The 19,813-nt window shown below is 40.7% G+C and overlaps 1 protein-coding gene across 1 annotated transcript in view; it reads right to left on the bottom strand.

The window, feature by feature from the left end:
* Positions 1-1,566: 1,566 nt before the first annotated feature.
* tep1 (telomerase-associated protein 1) overlaps positions 1,567-19,813 on the bottom strand; it is a 60,518-nt gene continuing 42,271 nt past the window's right edge. Inside the window, exons 42-54 of the mRNA XM_072440646.1 lie at positions 18,591-18,695; positions 18,409-18,513; positions 17,596-17,728; positions 17,351-17,424; positions 17,036-17,162; positions 10,974-11,104; positions 10,002-10,120; positions 7,856-7,999; positions 4,871-4,970; positions 3,874-3,994; positions 3,353-3,435; positions 3,178-3,282; positions 1,567-2,804 (exon numbers count right to left, since the gene is read on the bottom strand). Of these exons, the coding sequence (XP_072296747.1) occupies positions 2,685-2,804; positions 3,178-3,282; positions 3,353-3,435; positions 3,874-3,994; positions 4,871-4,970; positions 7,856-7,999; positions 10,002-10,120; positions 10,974-11,104; positions 17,036-17,162; positions 17,351-17,424; positions 17,596-17,728; positions 18,409-18,513; positions 18,591-18,695 (1,467 nt within the window). The 3' untranslated portion in view covers positions 1,567-2,684. The remainder of the gene's footprint in view (positions 2,805-3,177; positions 3,283-3,352; positions 3,436-3,873; positions 3,995-4,870; positions 4,971-7,855; positions 8,000-10,001; positions 10,121-10,973; positions 11,105-17,035; positions 17,163-17,350; positions 17,425-17,595; positions 17,729-18,408; positions 18,514-18,590; positions 18,696-19,813) is intronic.

Genomic DNA, 19,813 nt, shown 5'->3' with positions numbered 1-19,813 from the left:
CACGCACCATTCTCCCGCACAGCGCGCGGTCCAGAGGGAAGTTTGACAGTTGAAAAGCTCCGGAGAAAGAACGCGTTTTCAGCGGTGAAGTCCAGGGAAGTGTCCCGGAACAGAGCGTTCAGATCCCGGGGACACGGTGTTACCTGAGGCGCGGTACGGCGGTCACGGCGGTCACGGCGGTTACTCGGTGTAACAGCGGGACGAGCGCGTGTCCGTCGCGTTTCACCTGTGGCTGCGTCTGGGGGGCGTGGTCACGGACGAGCGCGTTCAAGGGCCGCTCGGAAATCCACACTTCGACTGGACAACTAAACACTTTTCTTTTGTTACTCTATAAACAGTAATATTTCTAAATTTGTCTTAAATATTGACCCTCTTTGATCCGTCACACATGTATATGTTTTGTTTGTGAAGACAAAGCTTGATATGAACCTACAACTTGATATAAAGCATGTCCTCTTTGGTGTTTTTGAAGAAAATATCGATGTTAAAAAAATAAAATGTATTAAACTGATCTTAATGCTGTAAAATAACATATTCATTGGTCAAAATTCTTAAACCAAATGTGAATTCCCTAAATGATTACACTCACCTCAAAGATGTGAAGACCCAAACTCTTTCTATTGAATTAGAACTGTAAACTGAAGAATACTTATTTTTATATTCATTTCTTTTATGTATATTTTTAAACTGTAACTGTGTTAAGCCTCTCGCAATGTTATTGTTAATATCACTGTACATTTGAATAAAAATAAAAAAACAACTTAATATATCATAATGATCCATCAAAAAGCGTCAAAAGAAACTCTTATAAAATCTACAGGTTATTTTAAGTAACATATCAAATGCTAAGGACTTTTCAACTAGGTTTTAGTTCCAATTAACGATCATTTTAGAAGTCGACAATTATGTCTATTGTACGTCGAGACTTTTTCAAATGCATTTTCACCGAATAAAGTTTGAAATATGGCGAGGGAAGACTTAAAGATCGTTAACGAATAAAAACAGAACATCTTTACAGACATTTTGAGTTAATAACGGTCTTTTTGTGTGTACGGTTAATTGCTGCAGCGCTAGTTAACATTTCTAAACTAACTTAATAACATACAAGGAATGACCGTAGTTTATATATTTATGCTGATATTCCTGTTGACAATAACGTTTCTTCAGTTTAATGTAATACAGTAGAATTCACCACAATAATTACTCAAACTACAAAAGTCTGAGCTATCATAACAATTAGTAGTAGTAGTAGTAGTAGTAGTAGTAGTAGTAGTAGTAGTAGTAGTAGTAGTAGTAGTAGTAGTAGTAGTAGTAGTAGTAGTAGTAGTAGTAGTAGTAGTAGTAGTAGTAGTAGTAGTAGTAGTAGTAGTAGTAGTAGTAGTAGTAGTAGTAATGTGAAAATTGTGATATTCTAAACAACGAAACATTAAATATATAGATTGTAGCTTTCTAGAACCTTCTCTCCTTTAACAAGAACGTAAATCTGTTGGAAATTAGGTGAGAATTTAACTTATTTAAATGCACATAATACTCATTTTACAGTAGTAACAATAAGAGAACAGTTCATTGTTTTAACATGTTTTTATTTCGAGCAGTTTGATTTATGACTATTTAGGCAATAAAGCTGATAAAGTGCAATATATTATCAGACAAATCCCTGCGGCGCAAATATCAGAGCAATAAAACAGTTAAACAATAATGTCTGATAATAAACAGAAGCTTCAGGCCATAAACCAGCAGCAGCAATAAAACATCAAATAAAATAGTGTCTAGAATTACAACTCATTCCACAAAGAAAAACACAAAATAATTAAAATAATAAATTTCTTCAATTGAATTAGACCTCATTAATTTTCCCTTTTGACAATTACTAGACATTTGCAATATTAACTAAAGGCACTTGGTATTTTTTCTAATGAGAACAACTTAAGGGACAGTACGTAACATTTTAGCTTTAGTTTTCCCCTGAATTTTGATGTTTTTATTGCACTAAAAGTAATAATAACGTAAAAACATGTGTCCTTAATGCGCCCGAACTCGCGTCTCCACAAACCCGAGCTTCCGCCTGCTCGTTTCCATGGAGATGTGGTTCCTTGGGCTGTAATGTTCCGCAGCACGGCACAAATCCATGTTCAGAAATGTGTTTTTAACGCTTTATTTCAAAGGAATCGTGCACTTTCAGCGAGCGTGAATGGTAAACTGTGGCTGGAGTAAGTTCTATGTAAAGCTGGAATATAAAGTAAAGCAAAACGACAATAATAATAAAGATGAAATGGCTAGAATCAAGTCTTTTCTTCATGTAAATGCAAGTTAATGTCTACAAAACACATTTGCCCTCAATTCAAGAGAAATGTCATGTTTTTTTTACATTCTGTGTTCAAATACAGGCTCAAAACAGATTTGTTAAGGAATTTTATAGACATTTTCCCATTTTATAATCAATTTTAAACGGTTTCATAATTTTTTCCTGTGTTTGTTTTGTCATTTTATGCATCTATATTGTGATTTGAATGCGTTTTGTTGATTGTAAACTGCAATATGACTCGTTTTATTCCAAAATCTTGCATCTAGACAAATAATTATGTCAAAATAATCAACACACCTATTATTAGTTCAAGCAATTTTAACAAGTACGAGATTGTGTTTTAGCATTTTGTTCGTGGCCGTGCATCACGTTGAGAGCTTCACTCGCTCCAGGAGAGGAAGTAGAGGTTTCCGAGTCGGTCGCCGCACACGAGTTTAGTTTGGTCGTCAGGATGAACTTCCAGAAGAACCACGGGAGCGCTGCACACGAACATCCCCAGCTGAGAACCAGAGGAGGAAAAGAGATAAAAACAGATCAAAAACGATTTTCCTCATGCACAGGGAACAGGAAGTTGTCCAAATATAGTAAAAAACCTGAAATATATTTGAAATGCGTAACAAAAAGAGCTGATAAACCGCTTGTCTCCATGCACAGTCAAATAATTACACTATTTACAAGAAAATCCAAGCTTTAATATGAATTTGAAGACTAAAAAATAGAAATTTCCCCCAAAAATTAGCAAATAAACCCATTTTGACTTTTAGAATTAATGCATATTCAAAGCGTAACTCATTCCCGCCCATTTCTGTTGAATATTTGACCATTTTCATGCATTTTCCTCGACATATCCTCATTAGTAGTTGGAGTCTGACCTGTTTCTTGGTCCGTCTGTCCCACATTTTGACGGTTTTGTCGCGAGAAGCCGAGATGATGTTGTCCCTCGTCAGCTTCAGGGCCGTGATCCTGTCGGCGTGGACCTGGAAACGTGATGAAACGTGATGAACTCGATGTATCGCGGCCTTATCGTTTGTCTGAGGTGGAACTCACTGGTTTTCTGCTGCTCATCGAGGACAGATCCGGGGGAAGGTTGAACCACATGTTTCCTTTGACATCTCCGAACACAAAGAAATCTAAAAAAGACAAAAGGGGAGAAAATGACGTTCTCTGCCGACGAACGTGTGTAAATCAACAATAGTGTGAATTGATGTAGATCCTGAGACGTTTGCAATGATGTTTTGAATTTCCAGTGTCAAAATGTCATGTTAGATTGCTTCTCTATTAAAAAGGATGAACAAATGTGAACATTTCTAGCCTCTAAATTGTACACGACCTTCATAAAATGTCTTAATTTGCGGTGAAGTACGTGATATATCTGTGGATAAAATGGAAAACTATTATGTCGTCAACTCTTCGGTGAGTATTTGTCCAGTAAATCCCCCAAAAACATGATTTTGCTGAAAAAGTCTATTATAATCCCCCATTAAATGAACAAATGAGGCAAAATACAAGCGTGAATGTGTTTAAAGCGGGCTCTGATGCCGCTCACAAACGTTTTAAAGGGTTTATACCGTTGTCCACAGTGGCTGCAGTGATCAGCTCCTCCTTCTTCTCTTTCCCCTCCTCTTCCTCGTCTGATCTGAGGCTCAGGTTTCCAAAAGCAGACGAGTGGAAGACGGAGCCCACCGCGAACTGTATCAGAGCCCAGTGTTAGTTTTGATGCCTTATTTCTGCTGTGATCGGCCTTTAAACCTCAGCTTTAGAACGTGAGGAAATGATCAACAAAAGCTAGCTTGCCCCGCCCGACATGAGCTGCAGTCAGAACGCAGTTGTGATGAAGGTGAAATGAGTCTGTGATGGACTTCAAAACAGAACAGAAGACCTCCAGATCTCTACTTTTATATAGAGGTTTAACCCCAAAAACATGCAGATTAAAAAAAAAAAAAAAAAATACATTTCTGTTTGGAATTTTGCAGTTGATGTTCAATTTTGTATTTCTTAGTTCAGAGAAGAATAATAGTAATAATAAAATATTACCTTTAAATATTCATGTTTTCTTCTTTGTTTATAAAAAATAAATAAAAAAATAAAACAATTACCCTTTAGCTATGTATGTGTTTTTATTTGTTTATAAAAAATAATAATAACAAAAATATAGTTTTTTTAAATCACCCTTTAAATATCCATGTGTTTTTCTTTGTTTTGATTTTTTTTTTAATAAATTACCCTTTTAATATCCTTTTATTATGTGTGTACATTTTCAAGCTGTGAATCTTGGCATTTTAAATCTTTGCTGTGAAAACTGAATTTGAATGGTTTACTTTGAAGGCTTGAAAATCTCTACATGGAATATTTAAATGGTGATTTTTAAAATATATATTTTTTCAAACTGAGCAAAAACAGGAAAACGTACACTGCTCAAATTCAGCGGCTGAAATTTTGAAATAAAATAAAAATTCAATGAAGGGACAAAAATGCAATGTCATAGAAATTCACCAGTATTTAAAATTTCAAAATGTGAAGAAAAAAAACAATCATCTATAATCATCCGTGCGTAAATAAACTCACCATGAAGCCCAAGGTCACGTCTCCCTCCTCTTCTCCCATCAACCACACACTTTTCTCATCGTTCTGGACAAAAGACAGGAAACGAGTCCGCTGACCCCATCTGCAACACACACAAGTATAACATGGAAACAAACACACACAAGTATAACATGGAAATAAACACACACAAGTATAACATGGAAACAAACACACACAAGTATAACATGGAAACAAACACACACAAGTATAACATGGAAACAAACACACACAAGTATAACATGGAAATAAACACACACAAGTATAACGTGGAAACAAACACACACAAGTATAACGTGGAAACAAACACACACAAGTATAACGTGGAAACAAACACACACAAGTATAACGTGGAAACAAACACACACAAGTATAACATGGAAATAAACACACACAAGTATAACGTGGAAACAAACACACACAAGTATAACGTGGAAACAAACACACACAAGTATAACGTGGAAACAAACACACACAAGTATAACGTGGAAACAAACACACACAAGTATAACATGGAAACAAACACACACAAGTATAACATGGAAACAAACACACACAAGTATAACGTGGAAACAAACACACACAAGTATAACGTGGAAATAAACACACACAAGTATAACGTGGAAACAAACACACACAAGTATAACGTGGAAACAAACACACACAAGTATAACGTGGAAACAAACACACACAAGTATAACGTGGAAACAAACACACACAAGTATAACGTGGAAACAAACACACACAAGTATAACGTGGAAACAAACACACACAAGTATAACGTGGAAACAAACACACACAAGTATAACGTGGAAACAAACACACACAAGTATAACGTGGAAACAAACACACACAAGTATAACGTGGAAACAAACACACACAAGTATAACATGGAAACAAACACACACAAGTATAACGTGGAAACAAACACACACAAGTATAACGTGGAAACAAACACACACAAGTATAACGTGGAAACAAACACACACAAGTATAACGTGGAAACAAACACACACAAGTATAACGTGGAAATAAACACACACAAGTATAACATGGAAACAAACACACACAAGTATAACATGGAAACAAACACACACAAGTATAACATGGAAATAAACACACACAAGTATAACATGGAAACAAACACACACAAGTATAACATGGAAACAAACACACACAAGTATAACATGGAAACAAACACACACAAGTATAACATGGAAACAAACACACACAAGTATAACATGGAAACAAACACACACAAGTATAACATGGAAATAAACACACACAAGTATAACGTGGAAACAAACACACACAAGTATAACGTGGAAACAAACACACACAAGTATAACGTGGAAACAAACACACACAAGTATAACGTGGAAACAAACACACACAAGTATAACATGGAAACAAACACACACAAGTATAACGTGGAAATAAACACACACAAGTATAACATGGAAACAAACACACACAAGTATAACATGGAAACAAACACACACAAGTATAACGTGGAAATAAACACACACAAGTATAACATGGAAACAAACACACACAAGTATAACATGGAAATAAACACACACAAGTATAACGTGGAAACAAACACACACAAGTATAACGTGGAAATAAACACACACAAGTATAACGTGGAAATAAACACACACAAGTATAACGTGGAAATAAACACACACAAGTATAACGTGGAAATAAACACACACAAGTATAACGTGGAAATAAACACACACAAGTATAACGTGGAAATAAACACACACAAGTATAACGTAGTGTGACTCTGAGGCACTTTTCCCACAGACTGAGCCTCACTTTGAGCACAGACATTTTAATTATGTTATTATCATTATTAGTGAATAAATTAATATCTCTTCTCATCTCGGTTTGTATGTCATGCACACTTCATAGGCTCATAATTATAGACTTATACATTTGCTAAAATGTTGTTTATTATGAACTGATTTTAACGAATCAACTCAAAACGATCCATCTCATTTTATTTTGAAATCAAGTTTGCGCTGCTCCGGCGGTAAAGGGGCGTGTCTCTTCTTCCGTTGCTTTTTAGTTGTTGATTCTCAGGGATAAATAATCAAATGTTCTGTCGTAGAAGCCAAACAACAGAAACAGGTGCTGGACTCTAATGACAAAAGGTAAAAAGTCCACAACTCTGCTGAATGTTCAGTTTGTAGTCGACGTCTAAAAGAACTAAATGAATTATACGGTCGTAGAAAAGCAGATGAACAAAACGCTGCAGCTACATCACATTTATCTTTATCATTTTCTCCTTAAATAAGATGTTTTTGAGGCTTTTTGTTGAGGAAATGAATTGTTGAGGGTCGAGCTGAAGTGTCTTTTACCTCCCCCTGCTGCACAGTCGGAGCAACCACAGAAACCGCTTTCACTTTACATCGAGTTCATTTGATTTGAAGTTGCACTTTTTTTCATAGTTTTGGCCGGGGTGCGACTTATACTTATATTTATACTTATACTCCGGAGAAACTTATATGTGATATTATTAAATAATATCACATATAAGTCGCTCCGGAGTATTTGTTATTTTCACACTTGCAACTGCATTTCATACTCCGGTGCAACTTATATATGTTTTTTTCTTCTCTATTATGCATTTTTTGGCTGGTGCGACTTATACTCCGGTGCGACTTATACTCCGGTGCGACTTATACTCCGGACAATACGGTAATTCGCTTTAGAGCAGTGGTTCTCCGCCCAGCACAAAAAACAGACGACCCGCAAAGTGAAAACGTCGACTTATTTCTATCGATTGATTCTATTTTCCGGGCCTAAGTCCAGATAAACGACATGTTCAATATTCCCCACATCACCTGGCGACGCCCTGAGATCGTTTCGCGACCCCCGGGTTGAGAACCGCTGCTTTAACTCCACAGATTTACGCCATAAAAAGCACTAAAATGACAGTTTGGTTGCTTTGGTACTCACGTGGAGATGGTGTACTTCCAGTGCTTCTCGCTGTCGCCGAACACGTTTGTGATGTTTCCATCCTCCGTGACGCTCAGCAGCGCCGAGCAGAAGATCAGGCTGAGCACCGGGCCCTTCGCCTCGTACGATTTCACCTTCACCAGGCTGTGCGCAGGGAAGAAACACACTATTACCGTTTAATCTGGGTCTGCGACGTGCAAACATCCTCCACAAGGGGTCAGCAAAGATCAGAAATGACACAATAGACCGTTTAGGAAGAAACTGGGATTAAACGTCACAAAGTATGAAAAATCGAGCTTGTTTTGGGCAAATGAAAACCTCAGACAAACGTGAGTGACATCAGAGCCTGGTTTATGTTTATATTTCCTTTTATGGACAATTATAACACACTTTACCACAACTTATACTTTTAATTTGACCTTCATTCTAGACTTGATAACATTCTGAGGACCGAGCATTTTAGAGGCTCTGTAATAAACACAGGTAGAAGTCTGAAAAGGGGATTTTAATTAATATTACCGTATTTTCCGGACTATATGTTGCACCTTTTTTCATAGTTCATAGACGTGAGACAGGCTTCTACTCTGAACATGTTCAAATCTAAGCTAAAACAGACTGAAAGGATTCTTCTTTGCACGCTTCTCTTTTATGACTTAAATAGTTTTGTGATTTCTGTCATTTCTTTGTGATTTTAATGCATTTTTCCTGCTGTGTGAAGCACTTTGAATGGCCTTGTGTATGAAATGTGCTCGACAAATAAACTTGCCTTGCCTTGTTTTGGCCGACTTATACTCCAGACTTTATGACTTTTATGTGATGTTATTCATTATTTTCACTCTGACAACCACAAGAGGGCGCTCTAGGCTCTAAGCGACGCAGAAGAAGAATCTGCACTTCCTCTTCCTCTGGAGTTTGTGGAGTTGTTTAGAAGTGACACAGAGGAAGAAGAATTCAATGGATTTAGTGATTTGGGGTAAAACTGATGCTTTGCTAAACTTGTTAGCATGTTCTTTATGCTATAGTTATCTGAATAACTGTTCATATGTTACGTTAACATACCAGACACTTACCACAGTTCTGTCTGTGCCTCATGTAGCTGAAGGTGTTAGCGTTAGCATACGTCATGTAGCTGAAGGTGTTAGCGTTAGCATACGTCATGTAGCTGAAGGTGTTAGCGTTAGCATACGTCATGTAGCTGGAGGTGTTAGCGTTAGCATACGTCATGTAGCTGAAGGTGTTAGCGTTAGCATACGTCATGTAGCTGAAGGTGTTAGCGTTAGCATACCTCATGTAGCTGAAGGTGTTAGCGTTAGCATACGTCATGTAGCTGAAGGTGTTAGCGTTAACATACCTCATGTAGCTGAAGGTGTTAGCGTTAGCATACGTCATGTAGCTGAAGGTGTTAGCGTTAGCATACCTCATGTAGCTGAAGGTGTTAGCGTTAGCATACGTCATGTAGCTGAAGGTGTTAGCGTTAGCATACGTCATGTGTTAGCGTTAGCATACGTCATGTAGCTGAAGGTGTTAGCGTTAGCATACGTCATGTAGCTGAAGGTGTTAGCGTTAGCATACGTCATGTAGCTGAAGGTGTTTTCGTTAGCATACGTCATGTAGCTGAAGGTGTTAGCGTTAGCATACGTCATGTAGCTGAAGGTGTTAGCGTTAGCGTACGTCATGTAGCTGAAGGTGTTAGCGTTAGCGTACGTCATGTAGCTGAAGGTGTTAGCGTTAGCGTACGTCATGTAGCTGAAGGTGTTAGCGTTAGCGTACGTCATGTAGCTGAAGGTGTAAACGTTAGCATACGTCATGTAGCTGAAGGTGTTAGCGTTAGCATACGTCATGTAGCTGAAGGTGTTAGCGTTAGCATACGTATACCTATTCACCATGTTCTCTCATCTGTTATTATTTTAAACTGCATTTACAGGTGAAATGTCTGTTCTTGGTCTTGGATTTGATCAAATACATTTCCCCAAACAATGCGACTTATACATGTTTTTTTCTTCTTTATTATACATTTTTTGGCTGGTGCGACTGACTTATACTCCGGAAAATACGGTACTTTATGTTTACCACGTTTTAGTGACATGTGCAGTCTGCCTCGTCGTGTGTAAATTGAACAAAAAGAGAATATATTTGTCCCGTTTACCTGACGGTGCCGCTTTGAGTCCAGGCCATTTTGAACACATCCACGCGAGGCTCTCTGTATCCCACGGCAACCTGTCCGTCGGGCAGCGAGCACAGGGCCGTGACCGTGCCTTTGCAAACCTGCAGTCGAGACAGACTCGTTACACGCGCGTTTCACACGGTTTAAAAACACAAACGCTGGGAATACTTTGTGACTTAAAGGACACATACTTACGCATTATTTGTACGTTATTGCTCTTCTTTTGTCGTTTTAATCAAGATAAAACAGTATAAATACGTACAAAAACATTTAAGAATTGCTGTGTATATATATATATATATATATATATATATATATATATATATATATATATAAAAAAGAGCCAGGGTTTCTCAGGAGAGTTGTTTTCAGGGTCGATTGGTAAATGTTGCAAGGCTGGTTTTTCGTCCAGAGACAGCAGGGGGCGGAGACAGCACGGGGCGGAGACAGCAGGGGGCGGAGACTGTAGGGGGCGGAGACAGCAGGGGGCGGAGACAGCAGGGGGCGGAGACAGCAGGGGGCGGAGACATCAGGGGGCGGAGACATCAGGGGGCGACGACGGACAGTTTAAACACCGTAAAAACGCATATTTAACCGTATAAAGGAACTTACAAAGACGTTAAATAGTTCTCCTTCAAAAACAGCACAGGAAATGTCCGCATCTCGACCTTTGACGTCACAAATCGGGGAAATTTTAATCCAAGCGTTTTTCTGAGGCCGAGGACCTCGTAAACATGATCAACGAAACAAGCGTGGACGAAGCTAAATACAACTCCGGGCGCGTTTTCGACGAGGAAACGGTGTTCGAACACGATTAAAAGCTCAAAATGTTCGTTCAGCGCAATATGTCCCCTTTAACCCTCGACTATCGCACTGGTTTTGCTGGTTCGTTTTGCTGGTTTTGCTCATTCGTTTAGCTCGTTCTGCTCGTTTTGCTGGTTCGTTTTGCGTCACCTGCTTGTGTCCGACGTCGCGGTTGTCGTGCCAAAACTCCAGTGAACCGCACTCGAATCCAGCGACGAGCAAAGCGTTTCTCCGACAGAAGCAAAGCGCCGTGACGGAGCCTTTACGGAGCAAAGGAGATTCTGCAGAGACAAAAGAAACACATCCACATTTATATAGATGACACCAGAGTCTTTTATTTGATGTGAATTTATCTGAATGATCCAATTTAGTCATGAAATAAGCATTATCTGGATTTATGACTCTGGGAATAAAAATGCATAATAACCGTCAAATGTCAAAGCTGATTTTTTTAAAATTTTATCACAATGCCTTAAATGTGTTAAATTTATACTTTGAATTTCATTGTGTAAGAGAATAGTGTTTTAAAATTTGGTTTGTGTAACTACTGTTGAACTAAAGAAAGTTTTTATTTTTTTTATTTAGATGTATTTAATTTTATTTATTGTAATATGTTAATACTACAATAAATAAACAGCTGATTGTGCACGTGGGTGCAGTGGACATGCGGCGGGAACAGACTGAAGTTTTGAAAAAAGACTTCTTGAAGTTATTCGACGTGCTTGATAAAATGGAAATCAAAACATTCATAAGTGGACCTCTTCCAAACATCGACAGGAGGATAAACAAGTTTAGCCGGCTTCTTCAGCTGAACACATGGCTGTCCAAAGAGTGTTCCCCGAGAGGACTACACTATATTGAGAACTTCTATCTATTCTGGAAACGAGAGGACCTGTTTAAGAGAAATGGCCCCCACCTATGCAGAGGTGGAGTGAGGGTGCTGACAGAGAACCTGCTCCACGCTCTGAGGCATTGGACTGGGCCTGGACAGGGTCCTGAGCAGATAGTTAGAGAAGAGAGGAATGAGAGAAGAATTCCTGCTCCATCAGCCAGAGACCGAGCCAATGTTTCAACATCAAAAGCACCACAACCTCAGCCTCCACCAAAGGATTCATCAGCAGCTGCTCCACCACCACCAGCAAAGGATTCAGCTCCAGCTGCTCCACATTCACCTCCACCGCCTCCAGCAAAGGAACAATCTTCAAAGGCCTTGGACCCATCTGTGACAAGCCCAACAACATCCCTGTCATCGCCCCTGCCTTCACACCAGCCCTGGGTTCCCCCTGCAACATCTACTCCCACTAAAGATTCATCATTCTCCTTCTCATCTCCACTCTCACCCATGGGCCTTCCCAGCCATTTTGAAAGTCTGATCAAATCAGGCATTAAGATGGCTCCACTCACGCCCAATATAGCAAGGGCTATGTCAGTACCGACTACACCAACAAAAGCCCCACCACCCATCCCCCCTCGCCTCTCACCTGGTCCCAAACTCTCCTTGGCTACAAAAGCCCCACCACCCATCCAACCTCGCCTTTCACCTGGTATCTCCCATAGCTAGGATGCACTGGGTCTCAGCGTTGCCGGGACTTATTGCCACATTAAAAATCAAACAAACCCGGGGCCCTATGTAAAAAGAGCCCCCCCTAGTGCTATTTCTGTAGTCACATCATCACAGAGATAGAAAAACAAAATACGAGTCAGGCCCAATCTGAGAAATGTGATTCATATTCCCTGTGAAAAGATAAAGCCCAGTCTCACTGAAACTAGTCTGAAACTTGCTGTGCTAAATGTCAGATCCTTATGTAACAAATCTCTCTTAATTAATAATTTTATTTCTTCTTATAATCTTGATTTTATGTTTTTAACTGAAACATGGCTTGACAAAAACACAGGAAATGTAGTTCTGATAGAATCTGCTCCACCCAACTTTAAGTTTGAATCTGAAACACGAGAAAACAAAAAAGGGGGTGGAGTCTGTGCTGTCTTTAGAGATGAAATAATTACCCGCAGGTTGTCTTTTGGGGTGTTTTCATCATTTGAGTATGTATCCTTTAAAATGGAGCTAAAACGGTCTCCATCCATTCTCTTCATTGTTTTATACAAGCCTCCCCAGCACTGCCAAAGTTTTATTGATGATTTTACTGAGATGCTTTCAGTCATATGCACAGACTTTGATGGTTTGGTCATTACAGGTGATTTCAATGTGCATGTTGATAATATTTGTGACAGAAACGCTAAAGAGCTTGATGCTGTCCTTGAAACCTTCAGTCTTACTCAGCATGTGAGAGGCCCCACCCACAGCAAAGGACACACTCTAGATCTCATAATTACAAAGGGGGTAAATATTTCAAATGTTAATGTGATCGATGTTGCTCTGTCTGATCATTTCTGTGTCTTCTTTGACCTGTCTGTTTCTCCCAAACCTCCGGTTGGTCCTGCAGTTGTTCAGAGGAGACACATAAGTGATGGCACAGGTGCACTGTTTATGGAAATGATAAACTTTGAAAATGTCTCATGTTCTAATGTAAATGATTTGTTGAACTCTGTTACATCTAGTGTTTTGAATGTTCTGGACACCATCGCCCCTATAAAGGCTAAAATGGTTAAAAATAAGCAGAAGGCGCCGTGGAGAAATGATGATTCGGTCAGGGCACAGAAAAGGGAGTGCCGCAGGGCCGAACGGAAATGGCGCAAGTCAAAGCTCCAGGTTCAAAAAGAGATTTACAAAGAAAAGCTGAACATGTACAACCTAATCTTATGAAGAACTAGGGAAAGATATTTTTCTGAAATAATTGGAAGCTGCAGTAACAACTCGCGTGTCCTGTTTGCCACAGTAAACAGATTAACAAACCCTCCAGCTCAGCTGCCGTTAGAACTCATTTCCACATCCAAGTGTAATGAGTTTGCATTATTCTTTAATGACAAAGTTCAGGGCATTAAAAATGCTATAAATCCCACAATGCAAAAAATTACCCTAAAACCACCAAGACACTTAGAGCTAACTCACTTTGCACCAGTAACTGACAAAACTGTCCATGAGATGATCACCAGTCTGAGTTCATCTACATGCTGCCTTGATGTGTTACCCACCAAATTTCTAAAGTCTGTGCTGAACAGTTTGTTAGCACCATTCACTCACATAGTTAACATGTCGCTTCAATCTGGAACATTCCCAATGTCTTTGAAAACTGCGGTCATAAAGCCTCTCCTAAAGAAGAGCAGTCTTGATGCCGCAGTACTGAGTCATTACCGGCCCATCTCTAATCTGCCATTTTGGGGCAAAGTCCTTGAAAAGGTTGTTTACCAACAGCTCACAGATTTCCTCTTAATAAACAACTCATTTGATGTTTTTCAGTCAGGTTTTAGACCTCATCACAGCACTGAGACTGCTCTTGTCAAGGTGACAAATGACATCCGCCTGAACACTGACACGGGCAAAGCCTCAGTCTTAATTCTGTTAGATCTGAGTGCTGCTTTTGACACTGTCGATCATGGGATCCTCTTACAGAGACTAGAGGACTGGGTAGGCATCACTGGCACTGCCCTAAACTGGTTAAGGTCCTATCTGGAAGACAGGAAGTACTTTGTTGAAATTGGTAGCTGTGTCTCAGACCACATGACCCTGACCTGTGGAGTGCCCCAAGGGTCAGTCCTGGGTCCCCTTCTGTTCAACCTCTACATGCTGCCGTTGGGTCAGTTGATACGCAGTGAAAATGTGTCCTATCACAATTATGCAGACGACACTCAGATCTATGTTTCACTATCGGCAGGTGACTATGGACCAGTAGATTCACTCTGTCACTGCATCCAACAGATCAGTGTGTGGATGCAAAACAACTTTCTCCAGCTGAACTCAGACAAGACTGAAATAATCGTTTTTGGCCACAGAAACAAAGAGAAAGTGTTAGCGGTCACCTCCAGAGTCTCGCTCTAAAACCTACAAACCAAATTAGAAATCTGGGGGTAATAATGGACTCAGACTTGAACTTTAATAGCCACGTCAAATCAATAACATCAGCAGCTTTTTACCATCTAAAAAACATTGCCAAAATCAAAAATATAGTGTCAAAACCAGATTTAGAGAGTCTTATCCATGCGTTTGTCTCCAGTAGATTAGACTACTGTAACGGCCTGCTCACTGGTCTCTCCAAACGAGCTGTAAAACAGCTGCAGTACATCCAGAACGCTGCTGCTCGGGTCCTGACTAGAACCAGGAAGTATGATCACATTAGTCCTGTTCTCAGGTCTCTGCACTGGCTCCCTGTGGCTCAGAGAATAGACTTTAAAGCAGCTCTGCTTGTGTACAAGTCTCTCCATGGCCTAGGACCAAAGTACATCTTGGATATGTTAGTGCCATATGAACCATCTCGGACTCTGAGGACCTCAGGGACCGGCCTCCTGCTGGTGCCCAGAGTCAGGACAAAACATGGGGAATCTGCGTTTCAGTTTTATGCAGCTAAAATCTGGAACAGTCTTCCTGAAGATGTGAGACAGGCTTCTACTCTGACAATGTTCAAATCTAAGCTAAAAACAGTTTTGTTTAGCTGCGCATATGACTGAAAGGATTTTTTCTTTGCACTCTTCTCTTTTGTTTGTGATTTTATTAGTTTAGAAAATCAGTTGGATTGATAATTTTTAATTTAGTTAATTTTATTGTAGTTAATTTTTATCTTTGCACTCTTCTCTTTTGTTTGTGATTTTATTAGTTTAGAAAATCAGTTGGATTGATAATTTTTAATTTAGTTAATTTTATTGTATTTCTGTTTCTGTAATTTCTTTGTGATTTGAATGCATTTTTCCTGCTGTGTGAAGCACTTTGAATTGCCTTGTGTATGAAATGTGCTCTACAAATAAACTTGCCTTGCCTTGCCTTGCCTTGCCTTGCCTTAATTCAATTTATTCTATTTATTTATTTTATTTTTTTTACTTTATTGATATTAATTAAAATGTATTTATTTATTTTTATTTACTTTATTTTATTCATTGTATTTATTTATTTTATTTAACATATTTTACTTAATTTTATTTACTTTATTTAATTTATTGATATTAATTAAAATGTATTAGTGTATTTATTTATTTCATGTATTTATATTTTATTCATTTTATTTTATTTATATTTACTTTATTTTTTTCATTTCAGTTATTGTATTTAATAGGTCACGTGGTTTATTTTAGCCACAATTTGAGTAAATTATCCATGTAACACTTTGTAAACGAAGCGTGCATATTTAACTATTCTTTAAATTCAAAACGCGTTCTTAAACAGACAGTCATTCAGTTTTTATTTACATACAAGTTATAAAGACACGCCCTCTAAACGTCCATATATGGGCTCGATCGCACGTGTGACACTAACGATTATGTCTTAATTAGCATATCTGATTACACTGTGACATTAGCAGAGCGTGTCATCATGTCGCGTATGCAGCGTTCTACCTGTGTTTGTGTGGTGTTCTACCTGTGTTTGTGTGGTGTTCTACCCATGTTTGTGTGATGTTCTACCCATGTTTGTGTGATGTTCTACCCGTGTTTGTGTGGTGTTCTACCTGTGTTTGTGTGGTGTTCTACCTGTGTTTGTGTGGTGTTCTACCCATGTTTGTGTGGTGTTCTACCTGTGTTTGTGCGGCGTTCTACCCGTGTTTGTGCGGCGTTCTACCCGCGTTTGTGCGGTGTTCTACCCGCGTTTGTGTGGTGTTCTATCCGCGTTTGTGTGGCGTTCTACCCGTGTTTGTGCGGCGTTCTACCCATGTTTGTGCGGTGTTCTACCCGCGTTTGTGTGGTGTTCTATCCATGTTTGTGCGGTGTTCTATCCGCGTTTGTGTGGTGTTCTACCCATGTTTGTGTGGTGTTCTACCCGTGTTTGTGTGGCGTTCTACCCGTGTTTGTGCGGCGTTCTACCCGTGTTTGTGCGGCGTTCTACCCGTGTTTGTGCGGCGTTCTACCCGTGTTTGTGCGGTGTTCTACCCGCGTTTGTGCGACGTTCTATCCGCGTTTGTGTGATGTTCTACCTGCGTTTGTGTGGTGTTCTACCCGCGTTTGTGCGGCGTTCTACCCGCGTTTGTGTGGTGTTCTACCCGCGTTTGTGTGGTGTTCTACCCGCGTTTGTGTGGTGTTCTACCCGCGTTTGTGTGGTGTTCTACCCGCGTTTGTGTGGTGTTCTACACGTGTTTGTGCGGCGTTCTACCCGCGTTTGTGTGGTGTTCTACCTGTGTTGGAGTCCCAGCGGCGCACAGATCCGTCCTCGGACACCGTGAGCAGCTCGGAGCTCTCCCTCTTCAGGGCCACGCCCCGAATGGCCCCGGTATGTCCCAGGAACGTGCCGCGGTGCTCCACCTGCAGGCACAACGTTAAAGCAAAGCTGAGCCAAAGTAAAGGGACAAAACCACAAGGGACAAAACCAGGAGACAAGACCACAAGGGACATTTTAAATACGAGTTCAGCCACATAAACAATGAGCCTCAAACTTCAAATTCTGTGGCGTTTGTGTGGCGTTTGAGACTTGACTGTGGCGGGGGACAAACCTGCAGTGGTTTCCAGACTCTGGCGGTGCCGTCCTCTGAAGCCGTCACCACCGTCAGGTCCTCGGGCCTGGAGTCTGTAAAACATTTACACTTAAAAGTCAAAAAGTGTAAACATAGACGGGCCTCCTGCTGGTGCCAGAGTCAGGACTAAACATGGACCGGAAGTAGAATGCAGTACCTGACCACTCTGTTCTAAACTCCCTCCAGATAAAAAGCAGCGGGGGAAGCGAGCGGGACAGACAAACGGCACGTACCAGCGATGAGAGAACACTGGTGAATGGGCTCTTCATGGGCAGAAACGTGGCAGATCTCGACGGCCGAGACCCAGTTCCAGACGTGAAGTCGACCTTCAGAGCAGCCGCACGCCACGTACGGCCCCTGGACCAATAACCATCATCAACACAGCACTTAACACCACGTACACACACTTAACACGTACACACACTTAACACCACGTACACACACTTAACACGTACACACACTTAACACGTACAAACACTTAACACGTACACACACTTAACACGTACACACACTTAACACGTACACACACTTAACACGTACACACACTTAACACGTACAAACACTTAACACGTACACACACTTTCCAAGTACACACACTTCACACGTACACACACTTAACACGTACACACACTTAACACGTACACACACTTAACACGTACAAACGTCACTGAGTCTTATTTACTCGATTTTCTTTGTTAGATGTATAAACGAGTAAAGCTGGTGTGGAGAGATTGAGCTTTTGTCGGGATTTGACGATTCCTTTTCAAAAACTGAAGTTAAACAGACTAAAAACAAGACTCGGGGACTTGTAAAAACGTGAAAAATAAATGTATTACATCTTTCTTTTACAGTAAAACACATCCAGCGACTTGAGAGTTCCCCTTTTTTATCAGACGGTGGAGTAAATGAAGTAAAACGTCCTCATCCTCAGAGGTTTTTAAAGCTATGAGAAGTCCACAAACTCCAGAGAAACTCCTTGAACCGGGGACTAAACCCAAAACCTTGCCGTGAGGTGGTATTTGCCGTGGCGGACTCACGCTGCAGCAGACAGAGGTGAGCGGGCTGTTCCGGGAGAGTTCTTTGACGCTCTTGCCAGTTTTCAAATCCCAGAAGCAAAGTCTCCCGTCGTTGGAACTGGTCACCTGACGAACGGAGAAGGACAGAGGTTCAAGAACAACGCCGTCGTCGTCGCGGCAACGAAATGAACGCCGCCCCTTACCACGCAGTCCTCGGTCCAAGCGCAGCCGGTGATCCAGTCCCGGTGACAGTGGAGGAGCGACTTGGACAGAACCGGAGTCGAGCGCACGTCCCACAATGTCAAGGCCTGAAGACGAAGAAGAGTATGAAGAGTATGAAGAGTGTGAAGAGCGTGAAGAGCGTGAAGAGCGTGAAGAACGTGAAGAACGTGAAGAGCGTGAAGAGCGTGAAGAACGTGAAGAACGTGAAGAGCGTGAAGAGTGTGAAGAGCGTGAAGAATGTGAAGAGCGTGAAGAGCGTGAAGAATATGAAGAATGTGAAGAGTGTGAAGAGCGTGAAGAGCGTGAAGAGCGTGAAGAACGTGAAGAACGTGAAGAGCGTGAAGAGCGTGAAGAGCGTGAAGAACGTGAAGAACGTGAAGAGCGTGAAGAGCGTGAAGAGTGTGAAGAGCGTGAAGAGTGTGAAGAGCGTGAAGAATGTGAAGAGCGTGAAGAATGTGAAGAGCGTGAAGAGTGTGAAGAGCGTGAAGAATGTGAAGAGCGTGAAGAATATGAAGAGCGTGAAGAGCGTGAAGAGCGTGAAGAGTGTGAAGAGCGTGAAGAATGTGAAGAGCGTGAAGAGCGTGAAGAGCGTGAAGAGCGTGAAGAGTGTGAAGAGCGTGAAGAATGTGAAGAGCGTGAAGAGCGTGAAGAATGTGAAGAGCGTGAAGAATGTGAAGAGCGTGAAGAGCGTGAAGAATGTGAAGAGCGTGAAGAGCGTGAAGAATGTGAAGAGCGTGAAGAATATGATGAGCGTGAAGAGTGTGAAGAGCGTGAAGAATGTGAAGAGCGTGAAGAATGTGAAGAGTGTGAAGAGTGTGAAGAGTGTGAAGAATGTGAAGAGTGTGAAGAGCGTGAAGAATGTGAAGAGCGTGAAGAATGTGAAGAATGTGAAGAGCGTGAAGAGCGTGAAGAATGTGAAGAGCGTGAAGAGCGTGAAGAGCGTGAAGAGTGTGAAGAGTGTGAAGAGTGTGAAGAGTGTGAAGAGTGTGAAGAGTGTGAAGAGCGTGAAGAATGTGAAGAGCGTGAAGAGCGTGAAGAATATGAAGAGCGTGAAGAATGTGAAGAGCGTGAAGAATGTGAAGAATGTGAAGAGCGTGAAGAGCGTGAAGAATGTGAAGAGCGTGAAGAGCGTGAAGAGCGTGAAGAGTGTGAAGAGTGTGAAGAGTGTGAAGAGTGTGAAGAGTGTGAAGAGTGTGAAGAGCGT

The sequence above is a fragment of the Eucyclogobius newberryi genome, unplaced genomic scaffold, assembly GCF_026437365.1.
Source record: "Eucyclogobius newberryi isolate DKJ021-1_F unplaced genomic scaffold, fEucNew1.0.hap1 SCAF_12, whole genome shotgun sequence".
Taxonomy (NCBI): Eukaryota; Metazoa; Chordata; class Actinopteri; order Gobiiformes; family Gobiidae; genus Eucyclogobius; species Eucyclogobius newberryi.
This window is presented reverse-complemented; position numbering and strand designations above follow the sequence as displayed.